Source organism: Coregonus clupeaformis, chromosome 18 (assembly GCF_020615455.1).
Source record: "Coregonus clupeaformis isolate EN_2021a chromosome 18, ASM2061545v1, whole genome shotgun sequence".
NCBI classification, from domain to species: domain Eukaryota; kingdom Metazoa; phylum Chordata; class Actinopteri; order Salmoniformes; family Salmonidae; genus Coregonus; species Coregonus clupeaformis.
The window spans coordinates 32,685,614-32,707,694 of record NC_059209.1 but is presented as its reverse complement, the minus strand read 5'-3'; the positions used below and the strand labels follow the sequence as shown (position 1 = coordinate 32,707,694).

Genomic DNA, 22,081 nt, shown 5'->3' with positions numbered 1-22,081 from the left:
TTTAGACCACTCAGCAGCAGTCCAGCTCTTTTTTTCCTTAGCCCAGGTGAGACGCTTTTGCGCTGTTTCTTGGTCAACAGTGGCTTGACACGAGGTATGCGGCAGTTGAAACCCATGTCTTTCAAGCGTCTCTTGGTGGTGGATCTTGAAGCCCCTGACTCCAGCAGCTGTCCACTCCTTGTGAATCTCCCCCACATTTTTGAATGGGTTTTTTTTCACAATCTTGACTAGGCGCGGTGATCCCTATCGCTTGTACACTTTTTTCTGACCACAGTTTTTCCTTCCCTTTGCCTCTCTATTAATGTGTTTGGACACAGAGCTCTGAGAACAGCCAGCCTCTTCTGCAATAACCTTTTTGTGTCTTTCCCTCCTTGTGCAATGTGTCGATGGTCGCCTTTTGGACAGCTGTCAAATCTGAAGTCTTCCCCATGTTTGTGTAGGCTTCAGAACTGGACTGAGAGACCATTTAAAGCCCTTTGCAGGTGTTTTGAGTTAATCAGCTGATTAGTTTGTGGCACCAGGTGTCTTCAAAATGTAACCCTTACACAATATTCTAATTTTGTGACACACGGAATTTTGGATTTTCATTTGTTGCCACTTCAAATCATCAAAATTAAATGAAATAAACATTTGAATGCATCAGTCTGTGTGCAATGAATAAATATAATGTACAAGTTACACCTTTTGAATGCAATTACTGAAATAAATCAAGTTTTTCAAAATATTCTAATTTACTGACTTTTACCTGTATATATATATATATGAATCATGGAGAAATGAGTCCCTCTGCTGGTTGCAGGAAAACCCTTCCATCAAACAAGTTCTAGTGATACAACGGAATGTCCTATGACTTACTGGTTGCTGCTAGGGTTATTGTCAGAGATAACATTTCAATGTTGCTTATCTTCATTGTATAACTTATAACTGACCAAAGAAGAGGACGAGAGGCCATGAAGTTGTAATTTTATGGTGACTTTATTTCAGACTCAGAGCCTAGGAAGAGGTGGAGGCAGCCACTGCTGCTCTCTTGGGCTTGGGGACAGTTCCCTCACGGAATCCATTCCTGGAAAAGACCAGAGAAAACACATTGAGGAAGGATGACAATGAATTGTAAACTATACTGAACAAAAATATATAAAACGCAACATGTAGTGTTGGTCCCATGTTTCATTAGCTGAAATAAAAGATCCCAGAACATTTCCATATGCACAAAAAAGCTTATTTAGCTCATTTTGTGCACAAATGTATTTACATTCCTGTTAGTGAGCATTTCTCCTTTGCCAAGATAATCCATCCACCTGACAGGTGCGGCATATCAAGAAGTTGATATTTTTACAGATGCACAATTGAGAGCATCCTGTCGGGCTGTATCACCGCCTGGTACGGCAACTGCACCGCCCACAACCGCAGGGCTCTCCAGAGGGTGGTGCGGTCTTCCGAACGCATTACCGGGGGCAAACTACCAGCCCTCCAAGACACCTACAGCACCCGATGTCACAGGAAGGCCAAAAAGATCATCAAGGACAACAACCACCCAAGCCACTGCCTGTTCACCCGCTATCATCCAGAAGGCGAGGTCAGTACAGGTGCATCAAAGCTGGGACCGAGATAATTAAAACCAGCTTCTATCTCAAGGCCATCAGACTGTTAAATAGCCATCACTAGCACATTAGAGGCTGCTGCTGCCTATTGAAATCACTGGCCACTTTAAGAAATGGAACACTAGTCACTTGAATAATGTTTACATATCTTGCACTACTCATCTCATATGTATATACTGCATTCTATTCTATAATATTCTACTGTATCTTAGTCCATGCCGCTCTGTCATTGCTTGTCCATATATGTATATATTCTTAAATTCCATTCCTTACTAGATTTGTGTGTATTGGGTATATGTTGTGAAATTGTTAGATATTACTTGTTAGATATTACTGCACTGTCGGAGCTAGAAGAACAAGCATTTCGCTACACCCGCAATAACATCTGCTAAACACGTGTATGTGACAAATGAAATTTGATTTGATTAAACAGCATGATCATTACACAGGTGCACCTTGTGCTGGGGACAAGAAAAGGCCACACTAAAATGTGCAGTTTTGTTACAACATAATGCCACAGATGTCTCAAGTTGAGGAAGCGTGCAATTGGCATGCTGACTGAAGGAATGTCCAGAGCTGTTGCCAGAGAACTTAATGTTTTTCTCTACCATAAGCCGCATCCAACGTTGTTTTAGAGTATTTGGCAGTATGTCCTACCAGCCTCACAACCACGCCAGCCCAGGACCTCCACATCCCGCTTCTTCACCTGCGGGATTGTCTTGAGACCAGCCACCCGGACAGCAGATGAAACTGTTTACATAACCGAAGAATTTCTGCACAAACTGTCAAAAAACGTCTCAGGTTAGCTCATCTGCATGCTCGTCATCCTCACCGTCGATGGCCACTGGCACGCTGGAGAAGTGTGCGCTTCACAGATGAATCCCGGTTTCAACTGTACCGGGCAGATGGCAGACAGCGTGTATGGTGTCGTGTGGGCGAGCGGTTTGCTGATGTCAACGTTGTGAACAGAGTGCCCCATGGTGGCGGTGGGGTTATGTTATGGGCAGGCATAAGCTACGGACAACTAACACAATTGCATTTTTTCGATGGCAATTTGAATGCACAGAGATACTGTGATGAGATCCTGAGGCCCATTGTCATGCCATTCATCCGCCGCCATCACCTCATGTTTCAGCATGATAATGCACGGCCCCATGTCACAAGAATCTGTAAACAATTCCTGGAAGCTGAAAATGTCCCAGTTCTTCCATGGCCTACATACTCACCAGACAAGTCACCCATTGAGCATGTTTGGGATGCTCTGGATTGATGCTGAACGACCGCATGTTCCAGTTCCCGCTAATATCCAGGCACTTCGCACAGCCATTGAAGAGGAGTGGGACAACATTCCACAGGCCACAATCAACAGCCTGATCAACTCTATGTGAAGCAGATGTGCCGCACTGCATGAGGCAAACGGTGGTCACACCAGATACTGACTGGTTTTCAGATCCACGCCCCTACCTTTTTTTAAGGCATCTGTGACCAACAGATGCGCATCTGTATTCCCAGTCATGTGAACTCCATAGATTAGGGCCTAATGAATTTATTTCAATTGACTGATTTCCTTATATGAACTGTAACTCAGTAAAATCTTTTAAATTGTTGCGTTTATATTTTTGTTCAGTGTACATTTATATAGTGGCCCTTACTGGGTCTCAAAGGTTTTACAGGTAGGTAACCCCATCCATCTACGAACACGTACCACCTGCTAGGAAGACGCCGCAGAATATTGCTATTTTCCTTTCCATATGATACAAGCCTACTCTGCACCTTTACAATCTTCTGGATGTGTTATAAAGCAGTGTCCAACTCCAGACCAATATTTTACATTTTAGCCATTTAGCAGACGCTCTTATCCAGAGCGACTTACAGTAGTGAGTGCATACATTTTCATACTTTTGTCCCATACTGGTCCCCCGTGGGAATCGAACCCACAACCCTGGCGTTGCAAACGCCATGATCTACCAACTGAGCTACATGGGACTATAATATCCAAATCGGAAATAACCTGGAACGTTCAACTTCTGTATGGGTTAAAACTGCTCATAGGAGGATTATACAAGCAATGTGATAGCTACTCACCAATTCAGTATCCCTGCACATTGTACATCTGGTATTGGCACTGACCCTGTATATAGCTTACTTACATTCTCGTGTTCTTATTTCTATTTCTTGTGTGTTTTTGTTCTATTTGCTTTATAGTATAATATTTTTACTACTGATATTGATTAGTGCATTGTTGGGAAAGAGCTTGCAACGAAGGCATTTTACTGTACTTGTGCACGTGACAAAATTTGAAATGAATCTAACATCAAGTCTTAGGTCTGAGTATGTGATATGAGACTGGTCTTTCACCAGCAACATACATAGCAACAATATCTACTCATGCCAGGTAAGCGAAATAAGCCTTCCAATTTAGCATTCACGATATCAAAAAGTCAAATGTTTTGTCAGCAAGCACTTAAGTCACTCACTGCAGTGACACATCATTCATAATGCAGAAAAACACATTTGATGAGTAGTTTACCTAAAAGTCACCAACTCCAATTGTGTATCATATGAACAATCATGCCTATTATCTCAACGTCAACAAAACTGAGAGGGTTCAACCAAGCACTGAAATGCATCTGTGCAGAACAACCTAATCCACTTTAGCAAAACTAGCAAGGGATATCACATCTGTTACATTACATAGGGCCAATTAAGGACAGAAAACATTTGTCTCAACTGATTCCGCAGGTCAGAAATGGGGGGCAAATCAAGTGCTTATCTGCAGTTAAAAACAATACCAATTTCACATTCAACACACACAAAAAGAAGCGAGAAATGGAGATACATAATCCTGCCTAAAGAACAGCTCATCTTTGTATTCCATAGGAAACATTTTTCTTCTGTTTGCACATGATGTATTATGCAAACCAGCCCTGAAATTCAATGCAGGGAGGATGTTGGACTCACCTGAATCTGCGGTATACAACCCTCAGGTGTCTGATACGACCAGACCCGGTGGTGTTGCGTCTCTTGGCCTTGGCACTCCAATTATCTGCAAGAGCGAAAGGATGAGCATGTTTGCTAGAATCGATTAAGAGCAAAACTGCTATACAGACACATACATCAGTGTGACAACAAGGTCAGCTTCACCAAACCCCACCAAAACAAAAGTCTGGAAGTGCAAAAAGTAACTTCTGCGTGCAAGGACATCCGGAATATTTCAGCTTGTTGGACATATGCATCACTGGAAACTTCTGACAGGTTGTGCTCTGGTAAGATCCCTGGTAGGATTACCTGCAGCATTCACCCATCTAGCTAGTGTCACTGATGATGGTCCCTATTGGTAACATGAATGGACTGCACTGACTGATCAAAAACAACAAAACTATCTACCAAGTCAACAGCACTCACACTTTCTCTTGCGCTTTTCGGGGTAACCACACTTTCCGCAGGAGGACTTCTGGAGGTGGTATGCCTTTGAGCCGCACCGACGACACAGGGCGTGCGTCTTGTTGCGACGTTTACCAAATGATGACGTTCCCTTCGTCTGTGAAACAGGTGAAAACATATTTATGGTGACCAATTAGAATTGACAGTTATTCAAAACAATACATGACATACTATGGCTGTATACTTTAACTACATGCTAGAAGGCTAATGTTACATGATGCTAGCTGCTTCCACCAGATAAAACTACACTAGCTACTTTCCCTTTTTTGCAGGATGACATGGGCATGCTAATGAATGCTATTGTCAAAATCGTTTCCTTTATGGGGACCAAAAATAATAGCAGCCAATTTGAGAGGCTGATTTAACATTATTTGTTAGCGTTTGGGACACACGGTAACTAACGTTAAGTGCTTGTTACGTTAGTTAATTCATCGGGTTTGTACCGATTATGAAACCAAAACCGTCAAATACTGGGGTCTGTGAAAATGCATTGCTTTCATCTTCACAACAACAATTTAGATGATACATGTGAACGTTCATTAAAGCGGATGATTTCAGATTTTCAGGGTACACTGCGTCCGAGCTTACCATCTTCTTGCCGAAGTTGACACGATAGAGGCCGGAAAAGGGTTATGTGTTGCAGTAAATTCAGTGCGTACTTATTCCGGTGCAGCACTCTGGTATGCTGTAGCGACACAAGAGCAGCCAATATGTGTTCCTTTCACTAGCACTTGAAGTCACTAAATTAATACTTAAATATAAGTAGAATATACTGTAATACAAGTTGTATTGTATTATAAACTGGCTACCAACGTAATTCGAGCAATATAACAATAAGTGTTTTGTCATACCCATGGTATGTGGTCTGTTATAAACCGGGTGGTTTGATCCCTGAATGCTGATTGGCTGAAAGCCGTGGTATATGAGACCGTATACCACGGGTATGACAAAACATTTATTTTTACTGATCTAATTACGTTTGTAGCCAGTTGTGGGCTCCCGAGTGGCGCAGTGGTCTAAGGCACTGCATCTCAGTGCTTGAGGTGTCAAGTAGCTCAATTGGTAGAGCATGGCACTTGTAACGTCAGGGTAGTGGGTTCGATCCCTGGGACCACCCATATGTAAAAATGTATGCACACATGACTGTAAATTGCTTTGGATAAAAGCGTCTGCTAAATGGCAAATTATTATTATTACTACAGACCCCCTGGTTCGATTCCAGGCTGTATCACAACCAGCTGTGATTGGGAGTCTCATAGGGCGGCGCACAATTGTCCGGGTTTGGCCAGTGTAGGCCATCATTGTAAATAAGAATTTGTTCTTAACTGACTTGCCTAGTTAAATAAATAATAGCAATAAGGCACCTCGGGGGTTTGTGGTATATGGCCAATATACCACGGCTAAGGGCTGTATCCAGGCACTCCGCGTTGTGCATAAGAACAGCCCTTAGACGTGGTATATTGGCCATATACCACACCTTTTCTTCTTCTGTGGGTGTTATGGCGGACTACAACCCAAAAAGGTGTATTGTCGTGTATTTTGGTTGAAAAACCAAAATAAGGTAAAAATAAAATCCATATGTGATAGGTAACCTAACTTAATCTACCCAAATAAAAATAGTACATTGACAGAAACAAAACAAAACTCCCACTTCTTCCTTATTTAAAATCTCCATATCTCCCTTATGAGGCTCTAGGGCCTGAGAGGGTGGTACGGCTTGTGACAATATTCCATGTAACTCCTCCGCCGAGAAATCTTTCAGTCCCAGGAACCACTCCGCCGCATCCACAATGATATCTATCTTCCTGGACCTTCTCTCCACCTTGGCAGTGCCATTAATCACCATAGCTATAAAGGCCACAAAGTCCACCTTCTTAACCTTTAAAATATAAGGGTCCTGCTGGTGAAAGGCAACCCCTGCAGCCTGCAATGAAGGCCTATCCACCACCATGGACTCTTCAGGAGCACCATTCATACCCTCAACCCTTTTAACAACTGCTGCATATGAAATGCTCTGGACAGCCCTGACTTTGGCCACCTCGTTCTCTTTCACTCTTGTCTGGCAATCGAAAGATGTAGCTTCATGGTTCCCACCACAATTGCAACATGTCACATTTTCCTCACTTTTAAAACACATGATATGATATTTTCCACAACTTGGACATCTCGGCTTCTCCCTTCTGCAAACACTTGAAACATGACCAAAAGCTTTACAATGATCACACTACATTGGTCTTGGGATAAATGCTCTGAATCTGTAGTTTATATACCCCAACTGCACTTGAGTAGGGAGAGACTCCATATCAAAAAACAAAAGAACAGATAGACTCTTCACTTTTTCACCAATCACCAGACGATTCATCCGACATGCATCAATCACTCCAGATATATTTTTAATCTCTTCAAAATCGACTTCCCACTAGACCCCAGATTTAACCCCCTTGAGGGGTGCCCTGTTCCGAAGAGACACACACGACATTTCAAACGTATCAAATCGGGTGAGATGCAACGCATGTTCCTTCTGATCCGCAGAAGCACAAAAAATCTAAACAAGCCCGCCTCTCGTAATCTTCACAGCCTTCACTTTACCCAGCACTCTCTCCACCAGTTTGGATATCTCAAATGGATTCCTCAAGATTGGTACTCTGCTCAGCTGCTCCTCATTAACAAACCGTACTCCTACTAGATACGAAGGGACATTCTCATCACTGTATACTACTTTGCTCCGTTTTCCATTCTTTTGGACAATACTACAATTCTCCTTGATTCTACCGCCATTAGATTCAGAATCCACTTCATCGTCCGCTTCCGCTATCTTTCTTCCGTAGTCTGGACGTCTATACCACACCCCCTCGTGCCTTATTGCTTAAATATATCACAGATTTCAGCCAATCAGCATTCATGCCAGCTGCCAACTTAGCCTCGAGAGACAGGAACAACAGCGACCGCTAGCGGTCTGTCGAGGCTACTGCCACAACTCTGTCCAGAAAATGGACGAGACATTTACAGTATAATTTTCATCTCCCATGCTTGTGCCTAGCATTAGTTTACTTCTGTCTTTATGGATCTGTCTCAGGACTACATGGAAGTTGATGTAACGATTTAGGAGGTAATGTGGTCCTCTGTAGCTCAGCTGGTAGAGCACGGCGCTTGTAACGCCAAGGTAGTGGGTTCGATCCCTGGGACCACCCATACACAAAAATGTATGCACGCATGACTGTAAGTCGCTTTGGATAAAAGCGTCTGCTAAATGGCATATTATTATTATATTTTTATAGTAGTCAATAGTCATCAGGGAGTCATGTCATCAGGGAGTCATAATAAATTAATGATCTACCTGTTGACTCTTATTATAACCTAAATGTCTCTTGTTCAGCTGTTTTACCCCCATCAGAACCCATAATATAAGCTTGTTTCACTCCATTGTTTGTAAACGAAGTAATTGTAAACAAACACTGTATTGTCTCAAAACATTAAAACTATAATGTTTATATCATGGATGGTCAGTCCTTGCATCCATAGCTCTGTCTATGAATTTGAGAGTGGTTACATTTCACCAGCCGCATCCCTCAGGTGTTTACCAAAGCAGTGGGAGGGTGACGGAATTTTCTGGCATGTTCTCGATTTTCACAGGGGCTTTCTCGTCTGGTCAGGTGACAACCCAGTGGTAGTAATTGTTTATGAGGTTAGTGGCTGTTTCAGGTGGGGAACAACAGCAGGAGAAGGCTGCCCCAGCCCCCCTGCAGTCTGCTCTACCCAGGAGTCTGTGCGGCTCTGGCCCCATCCTGCCGGTGCCGGCGGTTCACTGCGTTGTCAGAATGGGTGACATGTACGGAGGAGGGACTGACGAAATCGTGTTTCTCACCATCTACAGAGACCTGGGAGACACGGGAATGCAAGTCAGAGCAACAGCAACAACTTTGAAAGAGGGGCAGTATGTGTGTTATTATTTGGTCACACTTTACATGAAGTTGCAAAGATACAATGTAGTTTACCGTGTAGTTTCATGGAGTACTAAAACCAAAGACAGTACAGTATGTGCTAAAACCGTGTAATTTCATGAGGTTAACTAATTCATGTAAAGTGTGTCTGTTTCTGAATTCCCTAAAGCCTCTCAGTCCATCATAGTGAATAAGAGCAGTCAGGTTGATTTTACTTTACTACATGGGTCCCTTTCCTCTAACCCTAATCCTAACCCTAACCCTGGTGAATAAGTTCTCCATCGAGGTGGTGGATCTTGGCCAGGTGTTTAAGATCCGTATCCGTCACGACAACTCAGACTGGATGGGAGCCGACTGGTACCTGGACCAGGTAGAGGTGGTGGACATGGAAACAGAGGAGGTGTATGTTCCTGTGTGAGTGTTGGCTCTCCAAGAAGAAGGAGGACAAGCGCATTGTGAGAACCTACTACGTCAAGGTACAGTACCAGTGTATATCTCAGGTTGTTTCACAGTCGGGATGTAAAGGGACCCAACGACATCGAGACGGAGCGGCTGTGACTGGACAGTTAGTGCTATCCGGAATCCTTAGGACGTCCCTACCCTAAACCCTAACCGTAACCCCTACCCTTACCCTAACCCTAACCTTAACTCTTACTTCAATGGGGTGAAGTCAGAGTTGGGACGTCCCAAGGATACCGTTTACACTTTTCCGTGGCTGGACCTACCTGAGAGGTGTGGTAGAATTACATCATTATGTTAATCACATTACTTTTATATTTGAATGTATTCCTATATTAGTACTTTCACAATGTCTGTGTGAACTGAGAGGAGCCACTGAAGCTTGGGCTGGCAACTGATTGAGTGATGGCTTGGTGATAAGACCACATTCCATTCCATGATTAGTGTCTGTGTGAAATGCTGGTCTGTCTGCCAGGGTGAGGAGAACCCTCCCTCCAGGTTATTAATGAATACTGGGCTTCATAAATTAAGGGAAGGACCTAGTGTTATATGTTAACATTAGTATTTCTGTATAAACAAGTAGTAAATGACTAGAGACAGATATTTGGCCAAATGTAAATTTTGCTGTATGTTGCATGAGAGCATAATGTACCTTTGTATAATTTCACGAATCTGTTCTTTGTCACGAGGACTCAGAAAGACTATAAAGAGTTGTAACCCAACCCTGCTTATTTGGGCCTTAACTCTACACCATTTGGTGACCGTTAACGCTCCATTACTGCAGTAATTATTAATACAGTTTTGATTAGAAGAATTACCACGACAGAGGAAGAAGAGCTTCTCTGCAGGGACCATCTAGAACTTCCAGTGTTATGGAACTGAAGTGGGAGAGATCAAGAGGGTGGAGGTGAGGATGGGGACCCTACTCACTAGGCTTATCATGCAGGAAGTACATGAGCTGTTCATTACCCATGTAGGGTTAGGATTAAGCTAAGAATAAAGCTGATATATGAATTTAATAGTTTAACGGCTTTTGTGATTGTCTACCTCTCACTCTCACTCTCTCGCTTTCTCTCTCCCACAGCTGGGTCATAACGGCGTCACCCCAGAGAGCTGTTGGTTGGTGGATGAGCTGTCGGTTGCCGTGCCGACCAAAGGCATCAAGTACATCTTCCAATGTAAATGCTTGTTGGCCAAGGACAGAGGCAATGGTCTCACCAGGACACTGTTCAACGTACTAGACACAAACATAATCCGGAAGGTGAGTTTGTTAGGGCAATAAGACACTAAATACCACTATATGACTGAGAGGTGCTTTCAATTTGTATACTTGTGCTTGTGATGCTCCTTCATGGTGAGGACTTCCTTGAAAGAGATTCTACTATCTCAATGGGACTTCAATACAGGATACATAGACGTGTGTTTCCCCTCCAGATCATCTATGTTGCCAAGGTCATCACAAGCAACACCCAGGACACATAGCAACATCTTCCCATCTGTGTTTGGAGCTAATGGGAGCATAGAGGAGATGCTGCTGCCGTCCAAGAACAAGGACAGGTGACATCATACTGTCATTCAATAGAGTGCCTATGGTGTTTACATTTTAGTCATTTAGCAGATGCTCTTATCCAGAGCGACTTACAGATGCAATTTGAGTTTTCAGCCATGTATCCCTCCCCCAAGGTTTGAGAGAGATCAAGACGGCACATTTAACCTGGAGATAGATGACATCGCTTCTCTGAAGAAGATCAGGGTTTGCATCGACGGCTCTGGCAGTCGCCCCGACTGGTTCCTTGACAGGGTTGGGACTCAAACTTACCATACTTATACTGTATCTTTACGTGTTCATTTGCAGCCTCCTTATCTCACAACAGTTACTGTAAGTTGCTCTGAGAGTCTACTAATTGACTAAAATATCAATGTAAATGTCTGGGATGTATGGGATATTGTGTCCCCTACATCCTGATGTGTAGCCTGTGTTTACCTATGAGAACTGGCTGTCGAACACCAAAGGGTCCAAAAGGACTAAGATCTGTGAGCTGGCAGCGGTGGTGGATGAGATAATAATAATAATTTGGTGGTATATTTGTCCTATTGGTGGCGAGGTGGAGAGGACCACCTACAGGGGGGAAAAAAAGTATTTAGTCAGCCACCAATTGTGCAAGTTCTCCCACTTAAAAAGATGAGAGAGGCCTGTAATTTTCATCATAGGTACACGTCAACTATGACAGACAAAATGAGAAAAAAAAATCCTGAAAATCACATTGTAGGATTTTTAATGAATTTATTTGCAAATTATGGTGGAAAATAAGTATTTGGTCAATAACAAAAGTTACTCAATACTTTGTTATATACCCTTTGTTGGCAATGACACAGGTCAAACGTTTTCTGTAAGTCTTCACAAGGTTTTCACACACTGTTGCTGGTATTTTGGCCCATTCCTCCATGCAGATCTCCTCTAGAGCAGTGATGTTTTGGGGCTGTCGCTGGGCAACACGGACTTTCAACTCCCTCCAAAGATTTTCTATGGGGTTGAGATCTGGAGACTGGCTAGGCCACTCCAGGACCTTGAAATGCTTCTTACGAAGCCACTCCTTCGTTGCCTGGGCGGTGTGTTTGGGATCATTGTCATGCTGAAAGACCCAGCCATGTTTCATCTTCAATGCCCTTGCTGATGGAAGGAGGTTTTCACTCAAAATCTCACGATACATGGCCCCATTCATTCTTTCCTTTACACGGATCAGTCGTCCTGGTCCCTTTGCAGAAAAACAGCCCCAATGCATGATGTTTCCACCCCCATGCTTCACAGTAGGTATGGTGTTCTTTGGATGCAACTCAGCATTCTTTGTCCTCCAAACACGACAAGTTGAGTTTTTACCAAAAAGTTCTATTTTGGTTTCATCTGACCATATGACATTCTCCCAATCCTCTTCTGGATCATCCAAATGCACTCTAGGAAACTTCAGACGGGCCTGGACATGTACTGGCTTAAGCAGGGGGACACGTCTGGCACTGCAGGATTTGAGTCCCTGGCGGCGTAGTGTGTTACTGATGGTAGGCTTTGTTACTTTGGTCCCAGCTCTCTGCAGGTCATTCACTAGGTCCCCCCATGTGGTTCTGGGATTTTTGCTCACCGTTCTTGTGATCATTTTGACCCCACGGGGTGAGATCTTGCGTGGAGCCACAGATCGAGGGAGATTATCAGTGGTCTTGTATGTATTCCATTTCATAATAATTGCTCCCACAGTTGATTTCTTCAAACCAAGCTGCTTACCTATTGCAGATTCAGTCTTCCCAGCCTGGTGCAGGTCTACAATTTTGTTTCTGGTTCCTTTGACAGCTCTTTGGTCTTGGCCATTGTGGAGTTTGGAGTGTGACTGTTTGAGGTTGTGGACAGGTGTCTTTTATACTGATAACAAGTTCAAACAGGTGCCATTAATACAGGTAACGAGTGGAGGACAGAGGAACCTCTTAAAGAAGAAGTTACAGGTCTGTGAGAGCCAGAAATCTTGCTTGTTTGTAGGTGACCAAATACTTATTTTCCACCATAATTTGCAAATAAATTCATAAAAAATCCTACAATGTGATTTTCTGGATTTTTTTTTCTCAATTTGTCTGTCATAGTTGACGTGTACCTATGATGAAAATTACAGGCCTCTCTCATTACATTTACATTTTAGTCATTTAGCAGACGCTCTTATCCAGAGCGACTTACAGTTAGTGCATACATTATTTTATCGAACCCACAACCCTGGCGTTGCAAACGCCATGCTCTACCAACTGAGCTACATCCCCTGCCGGCCAAATCCCTCCCCTACCCTGGACGACGCTGGGCCAATTGTGCGCGCCGCCCCATGGGTCTCCTCATCTTTTTAAGTGGGGGAACTTGCACAATTGGTGGCTGACTAAATACTTTTTTCCCCCACTGTACATCATCCAGGTCCAGACAAGCGACATCAGAGGTGGGTTAAAACTCCACATGGGAAAAACTCCTGCACCCACCAGGCACCCCCTAGTTCTACCTTTAATCTCCCCTTTGTTCCAGGCGTGGGCACTGATGCCAACGTGTTCCCGATAGTGTATGGGGATTACGGGGACAGTGAAGGAGGCCGGTAGCAGGAACAAGTTTGAGCGGAAGTCGAAAGACATGTTCCGCTTCCCAGACAACCTCAGCCTGGGACAGCTGTCCAAGATCCGCGTGTGGCACGACAACAAGGGTAAGGAGCAGGTTTTCATGTCGCTTTGTGTCATCACTAACGGTGATGACGGTGATGGCGGTGTAACAGTGGCATCTTTGTCAATTATGATATATTTATTTATTGGCAACTGCAGTTCTGTACACAGGATCTCCAGCAAGGGAAAAACAAAACTAAGTCTTGAAGTGGCTGATTGGTGATGATTGGTGTAGTGGCAAGCAGATAATCCATTCTAACCTGTGTTTCTCTCAGGTCCTGCCCCGCGTTGGCACCTGGAGTACATTGATGTGAGAGATGAGACCATGGACCAGAATTTCCTTTGCCCATGTGACCACTGGCTGGCCAAGAATGCAGACGACGGGCAGATCATGAGAGAGCTGGCCTGTGCCAACAATGACACCCTGGACTTCAGTGACAAGACCAATGAGTTCACCTCTGACCCTGATGTAGGCTAGTGATGAAATGACCAAACATTTTGGATGAATGAAGATGTCCCACTGGGCACAGATGTCAGTTCAATGTCTAGTTTTGATTTAGATTTGGTTGTCAACTAACCTGAATGCAACATGAAATGTACCCAAGAAAGCAAAGGTAACTGAACTAAATGACTATCGCCCCGTAGCAAGCACTTCTGTCATCATGAAGTGCTTTGAGAGACTAGTCAAGGATCATATCACCTCTACCTTACCTGTCACCCTAGACCCACTTCAATTTGCTTACCGCCCCCAATAGATTCACAGACGATGCAATCGCCATCACACTGCACACTGCCCTATCCAATCTGGACAAGAGGAATACCTACAGTTGAAGTCGGAATTTTACATACACTTAGGTTGGAGTCATTAAAACTCGTTTTTCAACCACTCCACAAATTTCTTTTTAACAAACTATAGTTTTGGCAAGTCGGTTAGGACATCTACTTTGTGCATGACACAAGTAATTTTTCCAACAATTGTTTACGTACAGATTATTTCACTTATAATTCACTGTATCACAATTCCAGTGGGTCAGAAGTTTACATACACTATGTTGACTGTGCCTTTAAACAGCTTGGAAAATTCCAGAAAATTATGTCATGGCTTTAGAAGCTTCTGACAGGCTAATTTACATTATTTGAGTCAATTGGAGGTGCACCTGTGGATGTATTTCAAGGCCTACCTTCAAACTCAGTGCCTCTTTGCTTGACATCTTGGGAAAATCAAAATAAATCAGCCAAGACCTCAGAAAAAAATGGTAGACCTCCACAAGTCTGGTTCATCCTTGGGAGCAATTTCCAAACGCCTGAAGGTACCACGTTCATCTGTTCAAACAATAGTACGCAAGTATAAACACCATGGTAACACACAGCCGTCATACCGCTCAGGAAGGAGACGTGTTCTGTCTCCTAGAGATGAACATACTTTGGTGTGAAAAGTGCAAATCAATCCCAGAACAACAGCAAAGGACCTTGTGAAGATGCTGGAGGAAACAGGTACAAAAGTATCTATATCCACAACCACTCAGACCGTTTACCATTGAACAAGAATTGTCTTACTTTTTTTAACAGGGTGGCTCTCCCATTGGCACCAGTGCATTAGCAGCTGGGTTTGGTCTGCTTAGTTCATTGACTGTATATGGTCTCTGACATGACCAACGAGTTAGTCTCTGACCCTGATGTAGACTATTGAGCCAAGAAAACTCCAGAGAAATAGAAGTTTGTTCTATGATTGTGGTGAGTGATTTTGAAGGAGTCAGGCGCAGGAAGGTAAATCACAGAATAAAAGGGTTTATTCCGAAAACACAGCGGTATGCAGCAATGCGTCAAACACTCCAGTGCGCACTGGGAAACAACAAGGCACACGGGTGAAATATCCCGGCGAAACAAAATACAAGGTGCTTCACAGAGCTAAACAAACCTCCACAATAAACAATCACACACAAAGACAAGGGGGCAGAGGGAACACTTATACAGGTACTGATGAGGGGATATGAACCAGGTGTGTGTAATAAACAAGACAAAACAAATGGAATGATGAGATGAGGAGCGGCAGTGGCTAGAAGGCCGGTGATGACGAATGCCGAAGCCTGCCCGAACAAGGAGAGGAGGCAGCTTCGGAGGAAGTCGTGACAAAGATAAGTGGATGGCCACTATATTAGATTAATTGATACCATTTAAATTAATATCACCATATAAATGAATGTAGTCTACCAGGTCAGTTTACTTTTCCTATCAATCCTCACACCTAACATCTAGGTTAGGGGTTGTAGATCCATTTCTTACTTTTTTTACATGGCAGGCACTGATGTTCTGAATAAATAAAGTTGGAATTTATACGAGGCTGTATTTTTTATTCTTTCTCCAGAATAAGAAATTGCCACTACAACAGCTAACACAGATGATGCAGACACCTAGGATAATGTGTGGATCGTGCTGGAAGGAAAGAAGGGATGTTCAAAGTAGTTTGTGCTGGAGAATACTTCAAAGAAAAATAGGTTTCTTTGGTATACTTCAAGCCATTCTCTTGTTATTGGTGCCGCTAAAGAATACTCTCTTCTCTTTCAAGTGCTCTGGCATTCTACCTTTTTCTCTTGATCTGTTTTTAGCAAGTCATTAATTTCAGGAAAGTTAAGTCCATACAGTGCCTTCTTTTACAGATATCAAAGAAGGCAGGGGTAATATCGACTTATCTCTTGTGGTTGTCTCTTTTTAGTGGAGCCACAGATGCATTTGAGTTGTCTTCCAAGCATATGGGTGACATAGCTGGCATCTGCGTAGCCCGTGGGGCACAGTAAGCAAGAAGGGGAGTAGGTTGGCATTTATTGTCGTGAAACTTGCCCTGGAGGCAGCTCTGCAGAGTGGTCACAAGCTGGCACAGACACAAAGTCATAAAATCAGATTTTAAACCTAAACCTAACCCACACTGCTAACACTAATGCCTAACCACTAATGCCTAACCCTAATTTGAAATTAAGACCAAAAAGTAAATGTTTGTTTTTGAGAATTGTTATGATATATCCAATTTTGCCTTTGCAGCTGGCCTATCTAGCGGAAATCGCTCAGTTCGGCCTCCAGGACAAGATTCATGACAACAGACGTCAACCTGCGAAGGGGATGGGTGAGGCCTTCTGGCATGTCCTGGAGGTTGTGGTGACAGAGAAGGAACTGGGAAACAAGTGAGTGAAAACTTCTGGGGATCAAGGACAGAAGCTATTTTTCTCAAAATGGACTCTCATCATGTCTAGACTCATGTCATCATGCTTCTGTTTCTGTTCCTGTTCATACCTGCCTTTCTTCCAATGTGATACCCAGATCCCTCTAGCACAGTGTTTCTCAATCCTGGTCCTGGGGACCCATAGGGGTGCACATTTTAGTTTTTGCCATAGCACTCACACACTTCATTCAACTAATCATCTCCTCATCAAGCCTTCGATTTGAATCACCATATACAGTTGAAGTCTGAAGTTTACATACATCTTAGCCAAATACATTTAAACTCAGTTTTTCACAATTCCTAACATTTAATCCTAGTTTAAATTCCCTGTCTTAGGTCAGTTAGGATCACCACTTTATTTTAAGAATGTGAAATGTCAGAATAATAGTAGAGAGAATGATTTATTTAAGCTTTTATTTCTTTCATCACATTCCCAGTGGGTCAGAAGTTTACATACACTCAATTAGTATTTGGTAGCATTGCCTTTAAATAGTTAACTTGGGTCAAATGTTTCGGGTAGCCTTCCACAAGCTTCCCACAATAAGTTGGATGAATTTTGGCCCATTCCTCCTGACAGAGCTGGTGTAACTGAATCAGGTTTGTAGGCCTCCTTGCTTGCACGCGCTTTTTCAGTTCTGCCCACAACTTTTCTATAGGATTGAGGTCAGGGCTTTGTGATGGCCACTCCAATACCTTGACTTTGTTGTCCTTAAGCCATTTTGCCACAACTTTGGAAGTATGCTTGGGGTCATTGTCCATTTGGAAGTCCCATTTGCGACCAAGCTTTAACTTCCTGACTGATGTCTTGAGATGTTGCTTCAATATATCCACATAATTTTCCTTCCTCATGATGCCATCTATTTTGTGAAGTGCACCAGTCCATCCTGCAGCAAAGCACCCCCACAGCATGATGCTGCCACCCCCGTGCTTCACGGTTGGGATGGTGTTCTTCGGCTTGCAAGCAACCCTCTTTTTCCTCCAAACTTAACGATGGTCATTATGGCCAAACAGTTCTATTTTTGTTTCATCAGACCAGAGGATATTTCTCCAAAAAGTACGATCTTTGTCCCCATGTGCAGTTGCAAACCGTAGTCTGGCTTTTTTATGGCGGTTTTGGAGCAGTGGCTTCTTCCTTGCTGAGTGGCCTTTCAGGTTGTGTCGATATAGGACTCGTTTTACTGTGGATATAGATACTTTGACTGTACTTTGGTACAGTCAAGTCAACCTCCAAGAGTACACAAGGAAGCATGAAGATACGTGTAACCTAACACAAGCTAAGCTAGAACAAGGAGACGCCACACCACCAAATCTATTTCAGGCATCCCCATATAGTGCATTTACAAAACAAAACTAGATTATTTGTCCCCATGTGCAGTTGAAAACCGTAGTCTGGCTTTTCTATGGCGTTTTTGGAGCAGTGGCTTCTTCCTTGCTGAGCGGCCTTTCAGGTTGTGTCGATATAGGACTCGTTTTACTGTGGATATAGATACTTTGGTACCTGTTTCCTCCAGCATCTTCACAAGGTCCTTTGCTGTTGTTCTGGGATTGATTTGCACTTTTCGCACCAAAGTACTTTCATCTCTAGGAGATAGAACGCGTCTCCTTCCTGAGCGGTATGGCGGCTGCGTGGTCCCATGGTGTTTATACTTGCGTACTATTGTTTGTACAGATGAACATGGTACCTTCAGGCGTTTGGAAATTGCTACGAAGGATGGAACAGACTTGTGGAGGTCTCAAATTTTTTTTCTGAGGTCTTGGCTGATTTCTTTTGATTTTCCCATGATGTCAAGCAAAGAGGCACTGAGTTTGAAGGTAGGCCTTGAAATACATCCACAGGTACAACTCCAATTGACTCAAATGATGTCAATTAGCCTATCAGAAGCTTCTAAAGCCATGACATAATTTTCCAAGCTGTTTAAAGGCTATAGTTTGTTAACAAGAAATGTGTGAAGTGGTTAAAAAACGAGTTGTAATGACTCCAACCTAAGTGTATGTACATTTCCGACTTCAACTGTATGGCTCCAACGGGGATTCCGGAAGGCATGCCCTTAAAGTAGGAGTTGTGGAACAAGCATATGACATGTCATAAGCTATGATAAAAAATTATATATGTATATAAACAGTGGGGAGAACAAGTATTTGATACACTGCCGATTTTGCAGGTTTTCCTACTTACAAAACATGTAGAGGTCTGTAATTTTTATCATAGGTACACTTCAACTGTGAGAGACGGAATCTAAAACAAAAATCTAGAAAATCACATTGTATGATTTTTAAGTAATTAATTTGCATTTTATTGCATGACATAAGTATTTGATCACCTACCAACCAGTATGAATTCCGGCTCTCACAGACCTGTTAGTTTTTCTTTAAGAAGCCCTCCTGTTCTCCACTCATTACCTGTATTAACTGCACCTGTTTGAACTCGTTACCTGTATAAAAGACACCTGTCCACACACTCAATCAAACAGACTCCAACCTCTCCACAATGGTCAAGACCAGAGAGCTGTGTAAGGACATCAGGGATACAATTGTAGACCTGCACAAGGCTGGGATGGGCTACATGACAATAGGCAAGCAGCTTGGTGAGAAGGCAACAACTGTTGGCGCAATTATTAGAAAATGGAAGAAGTTGACGGTCAATCACCCTCGGTCTGGGGCTCCATGCAAGATCTCACCTCGTGGGGCATCAATGATCATGAGGAAGGTGAGGGATCAGCCCAGAACTACACGGCAGGACCTGGTCAATGACCTGAAGAGAGCTGGGACCACAGTCTCAAAGAAAACCATTAGTAACACACCACGCCGTCATGGATTAAAATCCTGCAGCGCACGCAAGGTCCCTCTGCTCAAGCCAGCGCATGTCCAGGCCCGTCTGAAGTTTGCCAATGACCATCTGGATGATCCAGAGGAGGAATGGGAGAAGGTCATGTGGTCTGATGAGACAAAAATAGAGCTTTTTGGTCTAAACTCCACTCGCCGTGTTTGGAGGAAGAAGAAGGATGAGTACAACCCCAAGAACACCATCCCAACCGTGAAGCATGGAGGTGGAAACATCATTCTTTGGGGATGCTTTTCTGCAAAGGGGACAGGACGACTGCACCGTATTGAGGGGAGGATGGATGGGGCCATGTATCGCGAGATCTTGGCCAACAACCTCATTCCCTCAGTAAGAGCATTGAAGATGGGTTGTGACTGGGTCTTCCAGCATGACAACGACCTGAAACACACAGCCAGGGCAACTAAGGAGTGGCTCCATAAGAAGCATCTCAAGGTCCTGGAGTGGCCTAGCCAGTCTCCAGACCTGAACCCAATAGAACATCTTTGGAGGGAGCTGAAAGTCTGTATTGCCCAGCTACAGCCCCGAAACCTGAAGGATCTGGAGAAGGTCTGTATGGAGGAGTGGGCCAAAATCCCTGCTGCAGTGTGTGCAAACCTGGTCAAGACCTAACAAAGGTTTCTGTACCAAATATTAAGTTCTGCTTTTCTGATGTATCAAATACTTATGTCATGCAATAAAATGCAAATTAATTACTTAAAAATCATACAGTGTGATTTTCTGGATTTTTGTTTTAGATTCCGTCTCTTACAGTTGAAGTGTACCTATGATAAAAATTAGAGACCTCTACATGCTTTGTAAGTAGGAAAACCTGCAAAATCGGCAGTGTATGAAATACTTGTTCTCCCCACTGTATATATATATGGGAAATTAGCTTTAAAACTGCTGAATGTTCTCTCAGCCTCATGGCAAAATGTGTAGAATAGCAGGAAATTTGCTACAAAATTAATAAAACAGCAACATACTTTTCAATCTGAAAACATGTTTGTATGTTTGAATATTCAACTTTATGTGAAGAACATAAACGGAGGTGAAGGTTACTATGTAGAAACAAATTATACTTGGAAGCGTATTCATATGTAATTGAATTCACTCATGCTGGACTGGAAACACCACTTTTTACATGTACAGGCCCTGTATGTCCATCTAGCCTAACTGGCAGTGCTAATTGCCAGTGCTTATTAATATATATATATGATTTTATCATTGCTTTATGTGTTTATAAACGTTTAGTACCAGTTCTTGTGTTAAGTTATTTACTAGAAAAATGTAATAATCCTTAACCAGGTCTTTTCAGCATTTTAGGGAGTTTATTTGAAAAACACATAGAAAAAGATCATATACAATCAGACAATAAATAAAAGAGGAGACAGAACAGTTTGGGTTAAGCTATGCAACTTCTTGCATCATCATTAGTAATAAATACAGTACAAAATCCACCAAAAGTGAATCTAAAGATTTTCCACAACATTCACTGATCCATGTTATTTTTCCTTATAATGTAGCTATTGCTTTTCATATTATTGATACATATTTCTAGTGTCTATAAAATACTCCAGCTCATAAAACATTGCGAGGTTACAGCAAAACAGCAGTGTGTTGTACAAAGATGGCCACTTCCCTTTAAATCACTGGCAGGTTAGTTTAATCAACAGTTTATCAGCAGCAAAGAAACATATCTGTAATATTCAAGAAGGTACAGCCTCATATTAAACATGTCTACAGCTACGCCCATGTACACATATGAAAACCTGAGAAGGATACATGCATTAGAAAGCTTGTGCTTTAGGATTCTACTGTTCATTCCCCTTCACCAGCTTGAGTTATTATACTATGGCTACTGTCCAGTTTTCCTCTGCAGTAACAACCCAGTATACAGTCTGTGGAGGACAGAGGTAAGGCCAGGTTGTCACTATTTACCACATCCAAAGTCAGAAACTCTGCCTACTTCTACAATTTCTCATGCTCTGATGAAGGTCGACTGACCGAAAGCTCAGCTATAATAAAAATAAATTTGCATCTGACTGGAAGTGTGCGGATACTTTTTTTCAGTTTCTACAATTTATCTTTTAAAATGTGATTCTAACCCTAACCCGGACCACACTGCTAACCTTATGCCTAACCTTAAATTAAGACCAAAAAGCAAATTTTTGTTTTCATGAATTTTTACGATATAGCCAATTTGACTTTGTGGCTGTGGTAACTAGTGACAACCGTAAGGCCAGGAGTTTTTCCCTGACCATGTGACCTGACCAAGAAGTAGACATGGGGTCAGGCCAGTGACAGCAGGAAAAATGAAAATAAGACCAGTCAGCTTCATTCCAATTAGATATATGTAGGATTAATACATTGTTATTATTATTAAGAAAACGCACACAGAAAACAGGTGGTTGGCTTATTATACCCAGGT

At 42.7% G+C, this 22,081-nt stretch overlaps 2 protein-coding genes across 2 annotated transcripts; one reads left to right on the top strand and one right to left on the bottom strand.

Annotated features, from left to right (window-relative positions):
* Positions 1-956: 956 nt before the first annotated feature.
* Positions 957-5,738, bottom strand: LOC121583160 (60S ribosomal protein L37). The gene is made up of 4 exons (XM_041899364.1): positions 5,634-5,738; positions 5,007-5,142; positions 4,563-4,647; positions 957-1,063 (listed from the first exon to the last, which is right to left on the bottom strand). The coding sequence occupies exons 1-4, from the start codon at positions 5,634-5,636 to the stop codon at positions 994-996; spliced, it is 294 nt and encodes a 97-aa protein (XP_041755298.1). The 5' UTR covers positions 5,637-5,738; the 3' UTR covers positions 957-993.
* Positions 5,739-13,327: 7,589 nt separating this feature from the next.
* LOC121583159 (lipoxygenase homology domain-containing protein 1) lies at positions 13,328-14,226 on the top strand. Its single transcript, XM_041899362.2, has 3 exons — positions 13,328-13,407; positions 13,491-13,662; positions 13,894-14,226. Exons 2-3 carry the CDS (start codon positions 13,527-13,529, stop codon positions 14,094-14,096), a joined length of 339 nt encoding a protein of 112 aa, XP_041755296.2. The 5' UTR covers positions 13,328-13,407; positions 13,491-13,526; the 3' UTR covers positions 14,097-14,226.
* Positions 14,227-22,081: the final 7,855 nt, after the last annotated feature.

Bases quoted from the DNA above. Each gene is read 5' to 3' on its own strand.
- LOC121583160 (XM_041899364.1), bottom strand. The intron at 4,648-5,006 runs GTGAGTGCTGTT...TCGCTCTTGCAG, and splicing joins CGAAAAGCGCAAGAGAAAGT to ATAATTGGAGTGCCAAGGCC. The intron at 1,064-4,562 runs GTGAGTCCAACA...GGTCTTTTCCAG, and splicing joins GTTGTATACCGCAGATTCAG to GAATGGATTCCGTGAGGGAA.
- LOC121583159 (XM_041899362.2), top strand. From the start codon at position 13,527: ATGGGGATTACGGGGACAGTGAAGGAGGCCGGTAGCAGGAACAAGTTT. The intron at 13,663-13,893 runs GTAAGGAGCAGG...TGTTTCTCTCAG, and splicing joins CGTGTGGCACGACAACAAGG to GTCCTGCCCCGCGTTGGCAC.